General features: G+C 44.2%; 1 protein-coding gene and 1 long non-coding RNA gene across 2 annotated transcripts in view; one reads left to right on the forward strand and one right to left on the reverse strand.

Annotated features, from left to right (window-relative positions):
* Nucleotides 1-14,883, forward strand: part of LOC146204583 (uncharacterized) — a 49,720-nt gene extending 34,837 nt beyond the window's left edge. Inside the window, exons 2-3 of the long non-coding RNA XR_014703967.1 lie at nucleotides 396-625; nucleotides 14,483-14,883. This is a non-coding gene — a long non-coding RNA (uncharacterized LOC146204583). The remainder of the gene's footprint in view (nucleotides 1-395; nucleotides 626-14,482) is intronic.
* l(1)G0320 (signal sequence receptor subunit 1 l(1)G0320) overlaps nucleotides 4,192-21,730 on the reverse strand; it is a 32,821-nt gene continuing 15,282 nt past the window's right edge. The window contains exons 6-9 of the mRNA XM_084589258.1: nucleotides 15,065-15,144; nucleotides 12,702-12,780; nucleotides 10,365-10,461; nucleotides 4,192-4,546 (exon numbers count right to left, since the gene is read on the reverse strand). Coding sequence (XP_084445384.1) covers nucleotides 4,467-4,546; nucleotides 10,365-10,461; nucleotides 12,702-12,780; nucleotides 15,065-15,144 — 336 coding nt within the window. The 3' untranslated portion in view covers nucleotides 4,192-4,466. The remainder of the gene's footprint in view (nucleotides 4,547-10,364; nucleotides 10,462-12,701; nucleotides 12,781-15,064; nucleotides 15,145-21,730) is intronic.

Consider the following 21,730-nt stretch of genomic DNA (forward strand, 5'->3'; position numbering starts at 1 on the left):
CGGGACCGCCGTACGAGGAAACATGCTAGCGAGACGTTTGTCTGCTACATGCACCACAAGTATGGCGGCCGGTGGGGTAGTTGGGCGCCATTTGAGCGCCAGTGCATAACACCTACACGATTTTACAAAGGGTGAAGGGTGCTGCCATATATTGGGGAGCTGGGCTGCTCTCGTAGCACAGGAAAGTGTTGACGAATTCCCACCTTAACAGCCCAGTCAAACCGCGGTTACTCCAAGGGTCGTAAAATGGTCTATATGCTAAAGAACATATCCCAGCCCATTCGGGTTGTCTTGCTTCAGACATACGTCTCATACTTGCTCAACTTTTTTATAGTCTATGGTTCTATATATAATGAAACAGATTAGAATAAATGGGCCCCTTACCCCGCTTTCAGATATGAGACCTGGCCTGGGCTACAGTCTCCTTAAGCTCTCCCCTTAATCCAGCGCTGTGGGGGCACAACGAAGGGGCTCAAGTACGAGCTGGCGAGCGAGGCTTTGCTACACCACTTCCAATGTGAAGAGCTGACAGCACCCATCATGCACATACGCTTCCGGAGGACCCCGATGAAGAACGGCGATGCCGCGAAAAGGCAAAGGGAGCAATTCTCTCCAAGATTCTCAGGTGCGATGTTATCATATCCCCCCTCCTCTCCTTCCCGGTTTTCCAAGAGGTGCTCAGGTGTTCCTAAACCGGGTACGGTCCGGATATGTTTACACTGACGAAGTGATCGCCTGCTGGCACATAGCTGAACCCAAAGCGCTGAACACGATGATCCCCCCCCATCCCCACCCCGAAGATTGAACCCCTTTTGAGATGCTTCGCCTGCAGGAGGTCCCATCAATATCACCTCCTGTAGGATATTGCCCATGCAGGTTTAGACAGTCACATCGGCAGCACCGCCAAACCTGGATACGGACTTATGAGGAATAAAATCGGCCTCGGAGGTGACAGTGAGACACACTGGACGTGTTGAGGCGCTTCGCGTGCGAGGCGGCCATAGCAGTCTACTATTGGCCACTTAATTCCCCATCTCTAATCTCATGCATCCTCGAGCAGTCCACAAAATATCGATGTTTGAATTGAATTGTGAAAATGCCATTTGGATATGTTGTATATGAACTTGAGCCCGAATCCTTAGCAGCAATACAAAATCTGTTGTGTGCATCACAGAGGCAGAAGTGTGTTTCAACTATCTTCTTGACGTTATTAATGCTCAAAGCTTCTAATTTCGTGTTTGCTGTGCCGAACTTGCTTGTTGGTAAGCTTTTCTGATTAGCGCATATTTTTTTTCTTTCTTTCAGCTTATGGTAGTATACAAGGGAGTGCCGAGAAGTTCCTGGCTTTGCACAGAGTCTAGAATTTTTGAAAGTGCATATTTATTCAACATTATCCCCGCTCTGACTGATGCACTTGTTATACTGTTCTTTCTGCTTTTCTCACTGAGGAAGAATTGTGACAGGTCATCAAAACAGCTTTAAGATAGATTTTGATGTCAGCAATGTCGCCAAAATGATGGCACTTGAGATGCTTCAAGATAGGAAAGTGATGGTAATCATAAGGAGTCAGGCCAGTTGAATAGGGGGGAGAGTGGACTAAATGGAAACCCAGCGTTTTCAATTTGACAGCCACAACTTTGGACGTGTGGGCAGGTGTATTGTCCTGCAACAAAAGGATTCCTTCGGATAGGTTCTGGCAGCATTTCATCTTAATTGCCTCTTTCTTGTTGAGTGAAATGCCCAGTCTTGAAACGAGCGACCCAGGTTTTGATGGTGCTGTAGGAAGGGCACTTCTCCACATGTGTTTGCGAGATGTTGCTGCAAATGCCCTTTGCAGACTTTTCCTGCATAAACAAAAACTTCATGACAACCTCCCCAGGCAGGAAACTTGCTTGTGGTTCTGCCATCCAGGTTCTACCTGACCTTAAAAATAGTTATAAAATCAAAACATCTGATAGTTGCACAGTTATATAAAAAGATATGGTTTCTTATGGTACCAAATTTATTTTTCAATTCGACATGAAAGGGGGCAAAGCCAGGAACTTCTTGGCATCCCCTCGTAATAGGCAATATGCTATGCTGCTGATGGTCAGTGCCTATGTTAACATCTCTTTTGTACCATGCCTGTTGTTGTCAATTGTTATGTGTAGCATTAGGGGGCAGTTTTTTTCAGATTCTGTTGTGTAGCCAAGTTACTATCTTCCTGCATTTTTGAAGCCTAGGATTCTAGCCTGAAATATTATCTGTTCCCTATACCAATTGTACTACTTGGTGGAGGAGGGTACAACGACAAGGAAAGTGAAAGGAGAAAAGCAGAGCAGGAGGGTACGGTGAAAGCTAAGTGAGCAATAGGAGGAAAGTGGAGGAAGTGTCTGGTGAGAAGGCAATCATGGTAGGTTTCACGTTTTATGTGGCATTTCGGATCAGCACCATCTGCTGCAATGCGTACTGCCCACTGCCGAAGGAGACGCCAAGCACTGCTATTGTCCAGCACTGTATGCAGCTACTTGTACCAGCACTTCAAGGTGTTCGTATAGAGAGATGCCTTATCACTCAGTGGCCGGACCCAGGGGAAAACCAAAGCTTTGCAGTGAAAATCACAGGCAATCTGACGAACCAGATCACAACTGGCAATTCTCGAATGACTAGTATAGCTTCCACAATGTTACCAAGCCAGTGTGAAAAGCTCCCAAATAATGCAAAGCCTACCTACGCATCCCTCATAGCCAAGTGTTACTTTGGAAAAAAAACTTAAAATACAACTGCATAAACCATTGTCAAAAATGTTAAGCTGGCTTCACAGTAACGCTGTGTAATGAAGTAATGGCAGAACAGCCAATTTTTATTGTCAAAATACAGGTGCAGTGGTCCATGATATAGACGTTCACATACTTCCCATCATCACAGCATGTGCTGCTGTCAAGTGTTGGCAAGCACCTTTGTCTTCTGCTGGCATGTGCCTCCATATCTTGGTCAATGTATAATGCAGAAAAAGCAGAAGAGATTTGAAAAGGCCTGTCCAATGGCAGAATTTCACTACCACATGGACTAGGCTTCTTTCCACACTCTGCATTTACTCGAGAATTTTTTCCATCTCTGGCTGCTAGGAGCTTACCTTGGAAAGTGCTTGATAACAATGTTCATGTAATGTGCCTTCATTTGGGACACCAGACGCATAAAAAAAAAAGTTAATTACCTTTACTCAGTTTCCATAAACACATTATTCTTTGCTGGTGTTCTACAAGTGACGAGGCACCATTGCATGCCACAAAAACCGTAGGTGTAACATTTCCCAAAAACACCTCATCTGCATATGCATACAAGGAGGCAAACTTCACACAGTGAAAACTTTTCATGCATGTGTGCTGCACATAAAAACTGCCGTTCCAAGTGACTTCACAAGTCCATTTCTAAAGGGGAGGCAATAGAGAGAGAGAAGGGTACAGTGCAACAGCCTCACTCAGTTCTGAAGTCCCTGCTAAGCTCCCAAGAATGTGCCTGATCTCCATACTACATGCTTTGTTTCACAACTTTGCAAAAGTGTTGAACAAATCTGTGCATTAACACCAGTTCACATGGAATGAGTTGAGCTAGCCAGAACTAGGAAGTGCCAACCAATTAAATAAGCTTTGAGCAAAAGATATTTCAGCCCTCATTAAAAAAGTCAGTACACTGTTGCACCAACACATACCGCACCTTACAATAGAGACCACTATTTCTTAAGGTACTACTGTGAGCTAAAGAGACCCTCCACCCTTCAAGTTTTGAACTGTACCGCACTGTACGCTGTTTCCACCTGATGATGCCCTTGTATCAAAACTGCCGCAGTGTGCATGTCCTGACACCACATCATCAGGTGGCAACTGCATGCAGTGCAGGGGGGTTTCTTATTTTTGCTCCCAACAGTACATACTTGAACTTCATTTATGAAGCTCACATCATTGTCCATTTCCTTTATCGTCGCATAAAAGCTAGACACATTTAAAATAGAGTATTGAAATGGTGGATCTCTACAGAGGGCACTTCATACTTATTTTCACAGAAAACATTGCATGTTATGTAAAATGGCTTGTAGTACAGGTGAAGATCCACTAAGTTCCAGCGATACGAAATAAGCAGTGCTATTTTGCTCACACAGTGCAAGAGCGACTTGCTGCCAAAAAGCACAAGTACAGGTGTACACACGACAAAACAAAAGTAAAAAGAGTTTTATTATAGTGGCCTATCACAGCCCACCGCAGCTCCTGTCTCTAGCCAATCTGCAGTCCAGTCAATGCCACGACCAAAATTTCTCAATACACCAAAATTACGAAGAACCACTCCCACGACGATGACTGGACGTAACTTATTTCAGCACTCAAGGAGGATGCCTGTGGCAGTAGATGCAACAACGTGACAGGCGACTGTGATGCGATGTGGTGCTCAGCATAAGTGTCACGGGCAGTGGTTATAACTTTGATGGCTCACTACTCCTCTCCTGACCCAGTGCCCCTCTTGAGTCGTCGTGACCTTGGTGACTGACGTGGTGACCTCTTTGGCGACCGGTCTGCACGCATACAAACGTAGAGAGTCAGTCTTCGTTCTACTTCATTATATTCAATGCAAGCTGTATTTTAGCTGGTACTAAAGATCCCAGAGAGCAAGAATTAAAAAAAGAGAAGAAAAGGAGTGGAAAAGCATGATGAAAAGTGAGATTATACAATGAATTCAGATGTCTACCACATTGGCATTTTAAAATTATAATGTTTATCAACATGTTCATGACCAAACTGATGAAATATAGATAGTTATACGATGCTTTATAGCACATACGCAACTGTGGCTATCATGTGCCAAACACAAGGTTAGACAGACAGTATGCTTTGTTACATAACAATGTTTTGATGCCTATTCAAAACACTGACTTTTTTTGAGCAACATACAAAGATATGAAAAAAAATCAACAAGCGCTTGTTCACCTAAAGCAATACTGGATGAAATGGGATGCATTGATTATATGATGTACAGTGAGTTCACCACCGTACTTCATATACAGGTTCGTCCTTTTCGTTATTAAGAAACTGAGCGATGTGTATGTGTCCTACACATAGCAGACTTAAAATTACTTCAATAAAACCTACCTAGTGTCAACATGATTTCCATGCTCTCAAGATGGGCTTTACAGAATGAAGTTTGTTGTTTGTTTTCGCTTCCCAAGCAGCCCGTCACTTGACTCTGTTTGCAGTGCACTAAATTCATGCAATTTCTGCATGGCACGTTTACATGTTTTATTTCCATGGTTCTGGCTTGTATAGTGCATGCGTCTGCCCACTCATTACCCTTGATCCCGATGTGACTAGGACCCAGCAGAACTTTATGGCGCGTTTCTTTGTTGTGACTTTACTATATCGTGTATTATGCTTCCTATTAAGGGTTTGATAGCATCTCTAGAGTTTAATGTGGACAGTACACTCAGGGGGTCTATACAAATAATGTTGTCTATGATGTTTTCATTTGCAGTTTTTTTCTACAGCAACAAAGATGGCCTAACACTCGGCAGTAGAAACTTTTGCATGCCGAGGCAGTCCTGCACTTCCGACATGGTCTTCGGCTTTTGACCCATCAGTACGTAAAACCTCATTACAAGAGACACTCAAGGGACCCGAAAAACATGTCTCTTGTAACCAAAAAATCTAAAATCACTGCGTTGATCAGTTTACTGCACATCAGTATATAAATGCATTCACATGCATTAATAGGACATTGTTCAGGAAAGCTTACAGGAGTTATTCATAACTAGTATGTATTTTTGTGAGTGCAGAGTGTATTCCTTCCCAAATTCTGGAGGTAAATCACTTCACTTTGCAAGCCTTCCTGTTGCTCTAATACCTTTGAAGCACTCTTACATGCTCGTCACCCTCAGATGATTCACAAAGAGAGAGACATCAGGATTCTGAGCTTTCATCTTGTGATCAAATTTTATCAGCGAGGAGTTAAAAATGCTGGATGTCATGCATTTTGATTTGCTTCGTAGGTAACATTAATGCGATGCCATTTTGACTTTCCAGTCATGGGGAAGCACTTCTCAGTTCCTAACATACACAACAAAAAGGACACTGATATGGAACAGAATCTAGCTAAGGGAATCTGAAGTGCGTCATGTACGGGTTGGTACGCTTCAGCTGCATTGCATGAGCACACCTGGGTTGTGTCTCATGTAAATAGTGAAGAATTTACTCCACGGACCTGAAATATTTGTCTTTAGTAACCGAGTGTCTCTTGTATGTAATGTTGTTAACATGGCAGACACAGGAAAACCAACCAAACCATCAACGAAAGCACGCGGTCAGCTGCTGCGATCATGACGCCCGCCCCAAGCGCGGCGTGGCTTGTGCAATCAAGCGATCACGGGCACTCTGCCAAGTTCGCACCCCGCCACTGCAGGAGCTATCAAGAGATAAACGCGCCCCGACGTTATCGCTCGCTGCGCAGCATCTTGGCATGCTGCCAATGAGCTGGGGATGAGATGACCGAAACGGAGTGACACGCGCCATCGACATGCAAGCAAAAACACTCGCGATTTCTGCCGCGGTGCTGGCTCGAGCGGCGATTCCAACAAGTTTGAAATTTTTCGCTCTGTCGCTGCCGCTCGTCGCTGAGATCGCTCAATCGCTTGCATGTGAGCGGGCTGGCCTTTAAGCATTTTTGTTTTTTTAAATTCTCGGGTGCAAAAGTGGAGGGTGGGTTCATTATGCGAGTGGGTTGATTATACGGTATCGTTTTTTCGCATCGTAAGTGCCGTCACAAGCCGATTTCTGTATATCGAATTATTGATATATCGAACTATTTCGCGATCCCCTTCGAGTTTGATATATCCGGGTTCGACTGTATATCGAACTCGACGGGGATCGCGAAATAGTTCGATATGTCGATAATTCGATATACAGAAATCGGCTTGTGACGGCACTTACGATGTGAAAAAAAAACGATACCGTATTTGTCGCGTAATCAACCCACTCGCATAATGAACCCACCCTCCACTTTTGCACCCGAGAATTTAAAAAAACTAAAATGCTTAAAGGCCAGCCCGCTCACATGCAAGCGATTGAGCGATCTCAGCGACGAGCGAAAAATTTCAAACTTGTTGGAATCGCCGCTCGAGCCAGCACCGCGGCAGCTCAAAACAAGGTTTCTGTGTCGCCGTGGCAGAAATCGTGAGCGTTTTCGCTTGCATGTCGATGGCGCGCGACACTCAGTTTCGGTCGTCTCATCCACAGCTCATTGGCAGCGTGCCAAGAGGCAGCGCAGCGAGCGATAACGTCGGGCGCGTTAATCTCTTGCGAACTTGGCAGAGTGCCCGTGATGGCTTGATTGCACAAGCCACGCCGCGCTTGGGGCGGGCGTCATCATGATCGCAGCAGCCGACCACGTGCTTTCGTTGATTCATACATGCAGGATAAATGACTCCCGCAGAAAAAAAAAAAAAAAGAGAAAGAGAGAGAGCTACCGCTCCTTAACGTCCGCAGGTGCCATAGCCACGTCAGAGGGTTCGCAACACACGCTGGAGAAAGCGTCCGACGTCTGTCTGAAAACGGGCTTAGCTGGCTTGGCGCATGTGTAGCGAGTGCTGGAGAGAAATAGCTCAGCAAAAGAATGGTCACACCCACACACATGGCTTGCAAACGTCATGTGCTGGCGCGCGGGAAACGATAACTGCAGATGCGCGCGCCTTTGGGGAATGGGCGTGACGCTGCCCAGACCAGCCGTCGCCGAACTGTCCCCTCTCATTCCTTCCGCGCGTGGCTTGAAAACGTCACGCGGCAAACGGCCAAGGGTGATGCGATCGTCTTTGGGGAAGGCACACTTTCCAGTGCGTGGTGCGGAGTTCGATATATCGAACGACCGGTGAAATTGAGTTCGATATACGACGCGGCTTTCCTATACTTTTACATGGGATTTTCAAGGGGATATTCCGTGAGTTAGATATAACCGAAATTCGATATATCCGAGTTCGATATAACCGGGTTCGACTGTATATGCGCTTCTCCACTTTTTTTCCTTGTTTCATTTTTCTTTTCTTTTTTCACTTCATAGTAAGGGAGTTGACCTATATTCACTTTATATATAATACAGTTTATACGGTAGTCAGAGATACCACCTTGATGTGGTAATTAAATAAAATATGAACACGAGGCAGTGTAAGCCAATTTCGGCACGGCAATTAAAAGTTAAATCTCATTACAAGAGACACTGTTACAATAGACACTCGGTTATAAGAGACATTTTCCTATTTCCTATTTCTGCCATGTTAACAACATTGCATACGAGAGACATGGTTACAAGAGACACTCGGTTACTAAGGACAACTTTTTCAGGTTCGTGGAGTAAATTATTCACTATTTAGAAGAGACACAACCCAGGTGTGCCCATGCAATGCAGCTGAAGCGTACCAACTCGTACATGATGCACTTCAGATTCCCTTAGCTAGATTCTGTTCCATATCAGTGTCCTTTTTGCTGTGTATGTCAGGAACTGAGGAGTGCTTCCCCATGACTGGAAAGTCAAAATGGCATCGCATTAATGTTACCTACGAAGCAAATCAAAATGCATGAATGACATCCAGCATTTTTAACTCCTCGCTGATAAAATTTGATCACAAGATGAAAGCTCAGAATCCTGATGTCTCTCTCTTTGTGAATCATCTGAGGGTGACGAGCATGTAAGCTTCAAAGGTATTAGAGCAACAGGAAGGCTTGCAAAGTTAAGTGATTTACCTCCAGAATTTGGGAAGGAATACACTCTGCACTCACAAAAATACATACTAGTTATGAATAACTCCTTTAAGCTTTCCTGAACAATGTCCTATTAATGCATGTGAATGCATTTATATACTGATGTGCAGTAAACTGATCAACACAGTGATTTTAGAATTTTTGGTTACAAGAGAAATTTTTTTTTGGGTCCCTTGAGTGTCTCTTGTAACGGGATTTTACTGTATCCACTTTGTTCAATGGTAAAAAGAAGTGCTTCTCAAGCCTGAAAGAAGCCATTTTCTGTTTTGGCATGCATGTCCCTTCGTGGATGAATAGTAACCTCACAGAATAAGGTGTGTTTACATTAGATGTGTTTTGCCAAAATTGAGCAGCACGCAGCAGGGCTGGCTTTTTGGTACAAGTGATACAGCAATCGTGCTATTTCTATATTCCTTGTTACTTTCATGTTGGCTAGCTACATAAATTCGGCAAATAGAGCTGTTCCGATAACTAGCACAAAAACAACAGAACTGAGACCAACATCATACTGCAGTAAAATCTCGTTAATTCGACCCCTGTTAATTAGGATCATTCGAACGAAGACTGCAGTCCCAGCGGACACCCATGTAAATTTATGGTGTCAAACGCTGGTGGTTTAGACATGGGCGAGCGTGTATTGGTTAGCTAGGGTGCACTGTCATGCTGATCGTACGACCCAGGAAGCCTGCGATAAGTCAAATAGGCCGAACATCTGAATGCCATGGGCACAGCTAGGACGGCAGCAGAAGCACTTACTATCTTGGAGCAATTTGACATTTTCAAAAGTGTGCACTAAGCACTTGACAAACAGCGAATGATCGTTGTTGTCGCTTGCTCTTGATTTTAAGAGGGGAGGCTACCCTTGAGCACCAGCTTTTTTTATTTCTTGAGAATGAAATATCCAAGATAGGGTCATAGCAAAACCATTTGACGAACTACCAAGTTCCTTGGAGCGGGGTTCACTGATTTTTAAGTTAGAATATATCAAAACTGTTTATGCAGGTCCCTTAGGACAGGCCTGGAGAATTTGCAAAATGTGCTGGCACTGTGAAATTCATTACGGTCATTCTTTGATAGTTACTCCAAGGCAAGACGAAGCCCTTTTCAGAAATTTCTCTGCTGAAATCTTAACACAGCCCCAAAATGAGTATTATTAATCAGAACTGCATTACCCAGATCTTAATTATCATTAATTTGAGACACAATATATTAAAAATTGGTATTGTCTAGCACATAGAAATATACTGAGGTATGGAATAAAAGAAGCCCCAGGTATATACTAGATAGGATTACTATAATGCAAACGATTTTTGCCAATTAATTAGAGTCAGTCGATAATTTGAATCTTTGTTCTAGTCCATTGAAGGCCAATTTCATGAGATTTTACTGTGGCCAGAGCCACCTGGAGCACTGCTATATGCGCAAAAGGTTCAGCTCAGCAAGACAGCGTTCACATACAGAGAAAGTTGACGGCTGCAGGCTGCTGTTACAATAAAGGAACAAGAGAGCGAAACTTGGTGTGAAAGCAGTGCTGTCATTTTAAGCAGGTGAACCTTTCTAGGACTAAGCAACTGCACGACAATTTGCACTCACTCAGATCACGAGTTTCCTTGGGCAGCCAATCATAGTCCACATCACTGGCATTTGTAGTGCCCATTTCCACCTTTTGCTTGCTGGCTGGCTTCTTCTTCTGTAAATAAAAAAAAGCACAGAAAACTGTGAATATTCCAGCCTATATCCATCAAAGAGACCCGTGATTGCAAGCAAGTTAATTTGCAAAAGGCAGGAGGCTGAAATAACATAAACGATAAGATTTCACACAACTGTCGCAACTTTTTCAAGTATAGACAGTTGAACCCCGCAATAACGAAAACCGCTAGTACGAATTTCTCGACAGAACGAAATATTTTAGTGGCCCTGCTCAACGTTCATAAGATACAATGCATTTCATTTCTCTCAATGAAACGCTTTCCAACTTCCATTTCACAATGATGAAGGTTTCTAAAGTAGCAGTCCACATGTCTTCTTCGTCCGTAAGCCATAACAGGAAATTAAAGCATTGGAATGCGTTTTAGTACATCACTTTTAACATTTTTGACGTTTCCACGCTACCAACAAGCACATTTACGGATGCTGCTATGTTTGTTTACAAGTTGCTGATGATAATGACTGTGCACCTGTCACTTGAAGAAAAAAAAAAAAGGGGGGGGGGGGCTCTGATTAGTTGCCAACCAGTTCGAACGGGCATGGCTATATAGTCATTAGAGATGTTTATGTTGCTTGCAACCCAGCAGGCCACACATCCATTGTTTTCTTTTTTTTTGTCTGGTGAGTTGTCTCCTCCGACCAGAAAGCGGAAGTTTTTGACACTTCAGGAGAAGGCGGAACTCATCGCTCAAGCTGCTAAATGAAGGAAGAAAATGGATATTGCGGGTTTAGAATTCCGTGCAGTTCGATGTTGACGATATTGAAGTGCAACGACAGCATCTTGGCTGTGACTGTGAGTACGTGCGCAGCACAAGACAGTGATAACACTGACTTTTGAAGATGTAGACAAGGCTGTGTATGCCTGGTTCTTGGAACAGAGAGCAAACAAGGTGCACTGTCCGGAATCTTAATGCAGCAAAAAGCCCTCAGCTTCGCGCGCCAACTAAGGCACGACACTTTCAAAGCAAGAAAAGGCAAACGACGATCACACTTTTTATAATAAAGTTTCGCTTCCGCAGGCTCAGGGTCGTACTTATTTACCTGTACAGTCCTGTTTTCGTGATAACGAAATTCTTGCGAAAATGAAACATTTTCTCACCCTTGGCAATTTTGTAATTGTGGGGTTCAACTGTACAGTAAAACCTCATTAAAGAGACACTCAAGGGACCCGAAAAAGATGCCTGTTGTAACCAAGGTCTCTTGAAATAAACACTTTTTATCAACACGTGTGTGCGGCAGTTTAGATTCCTTTATCTAAATTCTATTCTGTATTAGTGTCTTTTTTGTTGCAATATGCCAGAAACCAAGAAGGGGCGCTGCCTCTTGACTGGGAAGTCAAAATGTCCCCACTGTATCAGCCACTGGCATCACATTCCTGAACAGGGACATTGACTTCCCAGTAAAGAGGAGGCACTCCTTGATTCCTGACATACTGCAACAAAAAAGGACATTGATAAGGAACAGAATCTAGAAAAGAGAATCTAAACTCCTGCACATACGAGTTGGTACAATTCAGCTGCGTTTGCATAAGCGTACACCTAGGTTGTGTCTCTTCTAAATAGTGAATTTAATTTAGGGACCTGCAAAAGTTGAGCTTAGTAACAGAGTGCCTCTTGTATGCAATATTGTTAACACGGCAGACATAGGAAAAGCAACCAAACCATTTTGAAGTGTCTCTTACAACCGAGTGCCTCTTATAACCATGTCTCTTGTAACTAGATTTTACTACAGCACAAGTGGAGTTAGGTAAAAATTTCCAACAGCATGATGATCACTGGTATTAACCTGCAAATCCTTCTGTTATGACTGCAAAAAGTGGCTATCTAACATTTAAGTAAAAGGTCATTAATTTGAACTTCATGGAACCGGAAAAAGTGTTCAAATTATCTGATCTTTGAATTATCGAAAGACTATGCCGCCTATCACGGGAGCGTTTCCTTGACCATGTGCTGGGCGCCAGCTAGGCCGCCCAGATGAGGCAGTGCGTAGTTGAATTATTGAGGTTTGAATGAACGAGCTTTCACTGTACTACAGGTTAACTTATAAGTGAAATGCAATGTCAGACATCACTTAGATAGGCGACTCTTAAGAAAAAGACATGCAGGCTGGAATTCGTAATGATACTGACCCTGCTGTCTCAGTTTTACAGTTTGATTTGCAACTTCAATATAGCAGCAACTTTTAATCGAAACGGCACCAGTGAACAAATAAATTGGAACTTACACTGAGAGTCCCCAGGAACTGCTGCGCAGCTACCAGCAGAAGGACCAGACAAGTTGCCAAGAACATGTACAAAAAGAACCTGCAATGCAGTAATATCACAACCTGTGACATAGACCACGGTCAGAGCGTACAAACTTGTACACACCGTAAAAACCTGCATATGATACGAACCCGCATATACTAGGAGGTGCAATTTCGGGATAGTGAAAATGGGAAAAGAATGTTTTCATCCGCGCATTAGGTGAGCGAAGAAAGTTCATCAAAGTATTGATTTGCACTACATTTTACGATTGCTCCCCTTCTTGCGGTGACGTGCTTGGTTGGAGTATTTCAGGCACTGTGAGGAGAAGAGCAGCTCATATTCGCACTACCCCGCCGGGGTGGCGCAGTGGCTACGACGCTCGACTACTGTTCCCAAGGACGCGGGATCGAATCCCGGCCTCGGCGGCAGCTTTTCGGTGGAGGCGAAAAGCAAGGCGTCCGTGTGCTGTGCTATGTCAGCACACGTTAAAGAACCCCAGGTGGTCGAAATTTCCGAAGTCCTCCACTACGGCGTCTCTCATAGCCTGAGTTGCTTTGGGACGTTAAACCCCACAAACCATCATATTCGCACTGGCAATCGCGGCAGCCACATGGTCCTCTGGTTGCCCTAAAACTAGTAGGCCGCTTACAGCTCGGACGCAGACGAGCTGCTGGCCAGCACGTATCACGCTCGCGCCTGTTCACACCAGCACCACACTCAGGCATGTGCCGTGTGCGCCCAGGAAGTGTTCTCAGATTTAGGATTTTCGCAATCCTTTTCGTCCATCACGTGTATAGTCTACGGAGAGTCTGTTAGTGGAGACATCTTTTAGCAGAAACCCTTTTTCTGTACTCCTAAGCACATTCGGTATCCCGCATTTCAAGAAACCGTGATCGACATGCTCCTTGGGAATACTGGTGAAGCGTCCACGATTCAGAGTATTGCGTGGCCAGCATGGCTGTGAGAGACCTGTGGAACGTGGGCAGTGACCCTTTCTCCATCCCTATGTTGTGTAAGGTGCGATCAACCTCCTTCCAGTCGCGTGTGTGTTACAGGCACCATGGTCGTGAGGATCGCAGGATCAGCGTGGTGAAACGTTTTGAAACCATCAGAACAGCCAGTCGATGCCTCGCTAAATAGCACCTCCTCTCACTGGAACACTGATGCTCATGGCACTGATTGATTAATAACGAGTTGGGAAATACGTGTGATGATGGTGTGATGATAAGTATTTTCAGCATACCGTTTTGTGCTTATTTCATTACTGTGGTAATCAAAAACATTACAAGCGGCATGTCACTTAAAGAAAAACAGTTGTAGTTTCACACTTGATACAATAGTTCGCACCTGGTGTGATGATAAGTATTTTCAGCATACCGTTTTGTGCTTATTTCATTACGTGGTAATCAAAAACATTACAAGCGGCAACGGCGTGAACCCCGGTTAATGTTTTCTGGCAGTGCCACTAACGGTTTGTTCAGTGACCCACTACTGCCTTTGTGTGTCCTATCATGAAGGCACTTGCTCAGAAAGCCTGGTAACAACGAAGTCTGGCTTAAATATTTTCTATAACAGCAGTTTACAGTCCCCCCCCCTTGTTTTTGCAGGAGCATGACACAGAATTGATCTTACTGAAGCTTCGGTTATACCCTACCCTGATGACGCTCCCATAGGTTCATGCTACATGACTGGCTTCTCGCTTGAATTTTCCATCAAGAATTAGTTTACATAATACTTTGCCTTTCTCGTTCATTTTTAGGTGCTCTTTCCAAGACGAGGCACAATAATAATGCGGCGGACTCATTTTCGAAAGAGGCAACGCAAACAAACAAATAATAAAAAAAACTATTGGTTACAAAAATGCCTCTAAACATCCTGGTGCATTTTTCAATAAAAATTATGTACGTGCAAAAAAAAAAAAAAAGACAAACATACAAGTCTCTAAACACAAAATGCAGATTTTAGCGTCAAGCTTTAACCCTTTGACTGTCGAATATTCCGAAAAAAGATTCACCCCCAGTGTCGAATTTTTTTTTTTAAATGCTACGCGTTTAGCGCAGTACCCGTACGGCAAAAACGTTGCAGGACACAATGCGGCGGCAGTACCCGTATGGCAAAAACAGTCAAAGGGTTAAAGACTTAGAGCACTCTTCTACTCACTGCTGCATAATTTTGTTTTCACATGTGCAATATTTTTTGGTACTAAAATTAAAGAAAAAAATATTTTGGTCAATATACGTAAAGTACTCTCTTAAAGTGCTCAAGCCAAAAGTGCCGTGCTTCCTTATCCTTCTTCCACCCCCCCCCTCCTCCCAGGATTCACGAAACTTTCATCACTCACGTCTCTCCATCAAGTCCTTCATCAATTTCCACTACTTCAATTGTTTCATTGAAGACAGCATCTTGGAAGGCATTACCATCCTAGAATGGGGGAGAAGTAAGGTATACCTTGAGCAACAAGCATCAAACTGCACAGAGGAAAAGAGCTGAAGACACTGATGTAACTATAAAGGTCCAAAATGACCAGAACGCAGTTTAACCTCTATGTAATGAACTTCCATGCAGCGAATTCCTCAATATTACAAAGTTTTTCAATTCCCCAACGCCGCCCCCATTGAAGTGAATGTATTTGAAAACTCCATGTAACTAACATCTTGCGGCGGCTGACCTTGATATAATGAACTCGCGGCGCCGACCGTCTCTTAACTAGTGCAGAGTTAGTGGAAATGTGGCAGAACCCCTTAAGTTTCAGGGCGAGAAAACACAAACTGAAGTGAGAGGAACGCCTACTACAGCAACGCGTGACCGCAGTTGATACAACGCAACGTGTTTCAGCGCGGACACCGCATCTCCGTGGCAGACTCAGCAATCTTCGCTGCTTTCGCTGTCGGAACATGGCACAATAGTTCATGCTTAAAAGCTGCAAAAAATTAAAAAAAAAAAATAATAATAATAAAAAATAAATAAATAAAAACACTGAGCGTGCAGCGTGCGCCCATTGCTGCCACGCGGTTGCTCGCGGGCTTCCGCGCGTCGGTAGCAGGAACAGCGGAACCGCTGGCGACGAGAGGCAGAGTCGGTTTCCATGGGCAATGGTAATGAGCGAGCGCGGGGGGCGTAGTGGGCCAACCGGCGGCAGCGCCAATGCGCGTGCTGTCCCCCAGACTGATTCCTCCTCCACCCCCTTTCTTTGCTCCCTCGTAGACGCGTCGCGTGAGCCGCAGAGTGGGTGGAGGCTGCCGCCACAGTTGCGCTGCGCTATCAGCGTGATCGCGAAACATCTGCTTCTATGACTTCAAATAATTCTTATTTACTGTTAACACCTTCAAGGTGGTTTCTCTCACACCAATTCTTAATCTGGTTTTCATTCTACATTGTCCTTTTGGGTTTTCACGCGCAAACTGCATGTAATGAAAAACTGCGGACATTTTACAATTTCGTTATAACCAGGTTTAAGTGTACTTATATGATATATGCTGATCATAAAGCAGCAGCACTTTCCTATTAGCAAAAGGTACACAGATGCTTCTATCAGTTCAAGCATACTTTGTATCTAAACTTATCTATAGCAGGTCATGATTGATTTATGAACTGCTACATTCTTTCAGAATGAATAACTGCAATCTGAAAAATAGGTGTGACATTTGATGCACATTATTTATTTTTTATTTTTATTTATTGCAGCTTGTAGCAAAATACAATTTTTTTGCCGTGGGACCGAGTCTAAAGGTGACATACAATTCACCTGTCTGGGCCTTCGGCACCACAACTCGTTTCATAACATTTTTAACAAGGTTAGATAAAAAAATGAATGTACTATGTTATTTTGTCATGTTGTTGTTTGCTTCAAGGGGTGTTTGCTGTTGTCACAGTGAAATCCAATGATTTTGTGATAGTGGACTGTGCAGGCCAATTGTAGCAAAATAAAGCTCACAATGAACACCAGGCTCTCTAGGCATAAGCCACTGCCAAGCTTGCCGAGAGTACCACTCCCGCAGGAGCTCTCATCAAAAGTGAACTTGCCCTGATATTATCGGCGTGGAACTGAGGAAAGCACTAAGAAGAAGAAAAAAAAAAATTGCAAGGGCAAAAGTAAGGGGTGGGTTCATTAGGAGAGAGTCAGTGTGTAAATTGCAAAAAGTAATAGGACCCAACAAACAATTGCCTCATGACAACTCAGAGCAACAGCGCCATGCATCAGTGGTAGCACCTGCACTGCCTGCACTAGAGACCCTCAATGCTTTCTAGCTGCAAAACTTCTCCATAACGCTATGAAACAGCTTCATATATCGCTCACAGCTGCACCACCATCTGCAGAAGTGCACAGCACGAGGCACCGTCTGAAGAACTAGCGCTGTCATAACCAAGAAGGAAGCTCCTCAGCTGTTGATTTGATTACGGAATTTTACGATATCTGTGTTTTTGTGCATTCAGGTAAAGTATTTTGCAGGCATGGGATCATGTAGAGCCCTTGTTACGTGTTAGCATGCTATTCTGGCAACAAAGGTGCGACTGACGGAGTCTCATTGGCTCCTTGCCCCAGTGACATGAAGCAACCGGGGAAAATGAGGAGGGAGGTAATGTTGCAAGAGACGGGTGGTTTCATTACCATCTCAAAATATGTGCATGCTTGTGAAGAAATTTCATACTTTGACACTTCAAAATAGTCGATAATGGCTACCTCCCATAGCGAGCAGCCTAGCAAGTATGCAGGATTCGAGAGTAGGTTTTGGCGATTGTAGAGAGCAAGTTTTCAAGTTTGCTGCAAAAAAATGCCAATCCAGTGTAGTTGCGGCAACAGAGACCTAAAATTGGTAACTGCTTATGTCGTAGAACACAGGTATAACTAATGAGAGGTGCCAGTGTGACCAAACCTGCCGCTCATTGCTAACAGCAGCTGGCAGCTGTCATCGGCATCGCATAGGGTAGCAAAAAATTATGCTCTTGCACACAAAACAATTTAACCTCAATTATTGGTCACGTCAAGCAAAGCAGATACAATTCAACAATGTTAACTCGGTTATCAGGCATTTTCCAGATGTTTTTGCGTCCACCGGCACTGCTTGCAGATTTACCATATTGTGCAAAATAGAAGATAAAAGAATATTTAAATAATGGAAAGCTCAGCTCGCGCTTAACCAGGACGGCTCGCTGCCCATCTTGGTTAGCTCAGTCGGTAGACTGCCCCGGAAAGGCGGTGATGCTGGGTTCGATCCCCGGATCAGGATGAATTTTTCTTAAACTACGAAGTTTCCGAGGAAGCTGTATAGCTTTCCTTTGTTGGCTGTGCTTGGGTGGATGTCACTGAGTGATTACACCCTTATTATGCCATGCAAACAACCGCAGCACTGCGGTGCAGTCATTGGCAAGTTTCTCAGGGAATATTGCATGCACTTGGTAAATTCATGGTGTGCTATCATCTTGAAACACTCATTTAGCAAAAACACGAAATATTTAGTAGGCAAGCAGCAGAAAAAAAAAAAAGCAGGCAGCAGGCATCGATATGAATGCGACAAGAGCCAGAATAGGGAGGCACTGGTGGCTGCACGCAGGCTGAAATAAGAACTGCAACAGCTGTTGGTTGGTGCAGACAGCAAGATAGTCCCAGTTGACCGCTGTCAGATTGCTTCAACCTCGGCGATGTGCTGTCAATAGTACCGTACGCTGTCATCGTAATGCGACCAGGGGCAAAGGCAACACAGAAAATGCTTTTGTGAATGGTCCTGCCAACAGAGATCGGGCTAGTGTGACCACGCCTTTAGTGTAGCAAAGATGCATCGTTTGGTTCCTAAAGCAGATGCTGAATATATACCAACTGTGGCAGTATCTTATACCTTTGTCACACGAACACTTTTGATTCTCTTAACTCGATCTGCATTCAGGCTTTCAAAAAGGATTGAAACATCCAGTGCTACACGAGCGTTTTCAATGAGCCTCGAGAATTTCCTCCATGTGAGCTAGGTGGCGCAAAATGTTCTGCCGACAGCCAAAGCATGGTGGTCTGTCATCTGTCGTCTGCCGTCAGTCGCAATGAGTATCAAAACGTAATGTGAGATTGGGGTAATGATTGCGCGATTTCGGCGGTGCATAATGCCGTTGTTGGATGCAAAGAAGACTCAAAAGAAAGTGACGAACTACTTTACCCACAAATAAAAGTTTTTCCGTGTGCTCTTCGCACCAGCAACACCATTTGAGAATTTTATTTGCACGTTAAGAGCCTAATTTCGACGTAACGAAATTTCAATGTAATGAATTCAAGCGTCGATTTTACCGACTTCGTTATATCGAGGTTTAACTGTATCGCATTCATTCGCTTTAATTTCAGAGCTTGCTGATGACGAGGGGGCTGACAACCGCTTTCGAGTGTGCTTGAAATCTCAAGACCGATTGAGGCTCGTCAAGCAGGCTCGAGCTTGATTGCACTTGAAAGTTGCCGTGTGACAACCTCAATCTGCACTGAGTTGAACGCAGATCGAGTTCAATGAGGATCCACTTTGACAGGGGTATTAGCTTGCATACTGCAAGTTGTATAGAAAGAACAGAGTGTAAGTGGAGAAAAGAAAGTGGTCTTGTGGCTGTTTTAATGGGTGCTAAATGTGCCCTGTCACATTAATGATTATATTAACAAAATGTTTGAGTTATTAAAATGCGGTGAGGTATTCGTGAGCATTGTCCTCGTCTTTCTTAATGGAAAGTGCAAACACTATTTAAAAACTAAATGTTATAGCACATTGACGGGAGCAAGGCGTGGACCTGAAGGAGAGGAAACGATCGGTGCATGCATGCATGCAGCGTGCAGTGATGTGCTGTGACACAACGCAGGGAAGTCTAATGCCGCACAGGAAAGTGCACTTGCTGCTCTGCACTGTCACCAAGCGGATTCCAAAACCACACTATAACTGGTATATTGCTTTGCGCGACCACATAATAAGCAGTATGACTGTACATTGAGTCCTATGGGAGGCAGACCAATGGCCAGCAAAAGCCTGGTTATAACTGCTCTGCACTATAAGCAGTTGTATTGTAAGTGACCTCCACTGCAGTGTAAAAGAGTGGTTTCGAGTTCAAGCTTGCTCGCACATGCACACACACATACACACTCATATTAAGCTCTTTTCAACAATCTTCTCTACAAACCTTCAGTTTTTCCACTCAAGAAAATGGTTTTTAAGAATAAGCTGCTTAGCACTTAAATGTTTCTGTTACTTTCCACAAAAGCACATTAATGCTGCCTTGCAGGAGCCAAGGATGTTCGCAATTCTAATAGTATGATATACTTAAGGATGCCACTTGCTGTGTTCACATCGCACATATTTTGCTGTGATATGAAAGAAGTTCCTTTCATATCTTTCAAGGCAACTGCCAAATTGCACAGAATCTGAAGAACTTATCTTCAGTAGGATTTTGTTGATTTCCAAGGCTGTAGTGCCTCATTTTCTCAATGGCTCCCAGGCCAAATTTTTCTCTTTTCGGTGCAGTTTGAGACACTGCTGTTTAATTATTTATACAAAAAGGTATAAACATATTGCTTGCATGTAGTACATAGACTTCCAGTGTAGAGTCGCTCATCAGCAGATTCAGTCACTGTGGTGAGAATATGTCGTCCTGCTCCAAAATTACCGATGGAATTCTTCATAATAATTTTTATGTAAAAGAAAAAAACTTTAACAGGTGCAAGCGTTCTTTCACAGTTCCCCACTTTCACCATTGCCCAAAGTATGCCCACTGCGTGACAAAGGCATCCCCACTATCTCTCCAACTAACCCCATCCTGGGCCAGCTGTGGCTATCTTGTCCTATCCCCCCCCCAACTTCATTATGTCATCTGCCCATCTACCTGACTCTCAGCCACTCGCGGCTAAGTTTTCCTTTTCTTGGAATCCGCTACTTTACTCCATCAATGGGACCATCAGTTATGTTCCCCTTTGAATTTCATGCCCTGCCTCAGCTTGCTCTCTTCCTGTTTTTATTACTGCACCTGTCGTCATCACATATATATATACAGTCGACCGAATTTTCGGACATGCCAGATATTCCGGACGTCTTCGCGGAACCGCCACGAGCCCCATAGAATCAATGTATAAGGGCATCTGAAATTTCGGACGCTCGAACCCATCGCCATCCAATTTTTCGGACATTTTGACGCGACGTAAGGTCTGAAACTGCAATTGCATAATACAAAGCTGCCATTTTGGCTATCTCCCAGTCTGTGTACCATGTCACAGCTTTGAACAACTAACTGTACTAGCCGTCACACATCGATTTGGTGTGGCCACTCTGGCTATGCGCCTCTTTCGGAAGTGCCGTCGACGTCGCGACCGTTTCGCCTTTTCGTTGCGCAGACTCATCGCAGACCACATGGTGTTTCGCTTAGCTGGTGCATGGTTTTGCTACGTGCTACGTATTGTGTCAACTGTGCTCTGCGACGCTAGGCCTAGGTGCTTCGACACTTCGCAACAAGAGGATTTTGCTTGCCCGCGATGGCCCCCACTCCGTCCTTGCCGTCCTCGCCGATGGCATCGACGCGCGGAAAACAGTACCGTCGGTTAACGATGGAGAAGAAAGCTGCCATTATTAAATAAGTAATGAGCAGACGATCGCCGGCTGACGTGGATTTCGCCACGCAGGCTTCGCACTCACCACAGAGGCAGCAGACTTGCCTGAATGTGACGTGATTGACATGTGCCCGCCCATGGACGACGCGATCAACGACCTCCGCTTTGCTGGGATTTCCATACTGACGAAAATACCTTTTGAACAGTTTGTCGACGCTGACAACGAGCTCGACTTCTGTGCAGAACTGACCAATGAGGAGCTAGTCCGTCAGGTAGTAGAGGATTCGGAAGACTCCGATGTTGAGAATGAGGAGCCAACGTCTGCGCCGCCTACGAGCGCCGAGTTGACGCAAGCATTGCTCACACATCGTTGACTGTTTTGATACAAGAAATATTTGTAAAATGGTACGTCTTTTTCATGCATTCATTTTTTCGGACTGCCTGAATTTTCGC

The sequence above is a fragment of the Amblyomma maculatum genome, chromosome 1 (assembly GCF_055883805.1).
Source record: "Amblyomma maculatum isolate TAMU_Amacu chromosome 1, ASM5588380v1, whole genome shotgun sequence".
Taxonomy (NCBI): Eukaryota; Metazoa; Arthropoda; class Arachnida; order Ixodida; family Ixodidae; genus Amblyomma; species Amblyomma maculatum.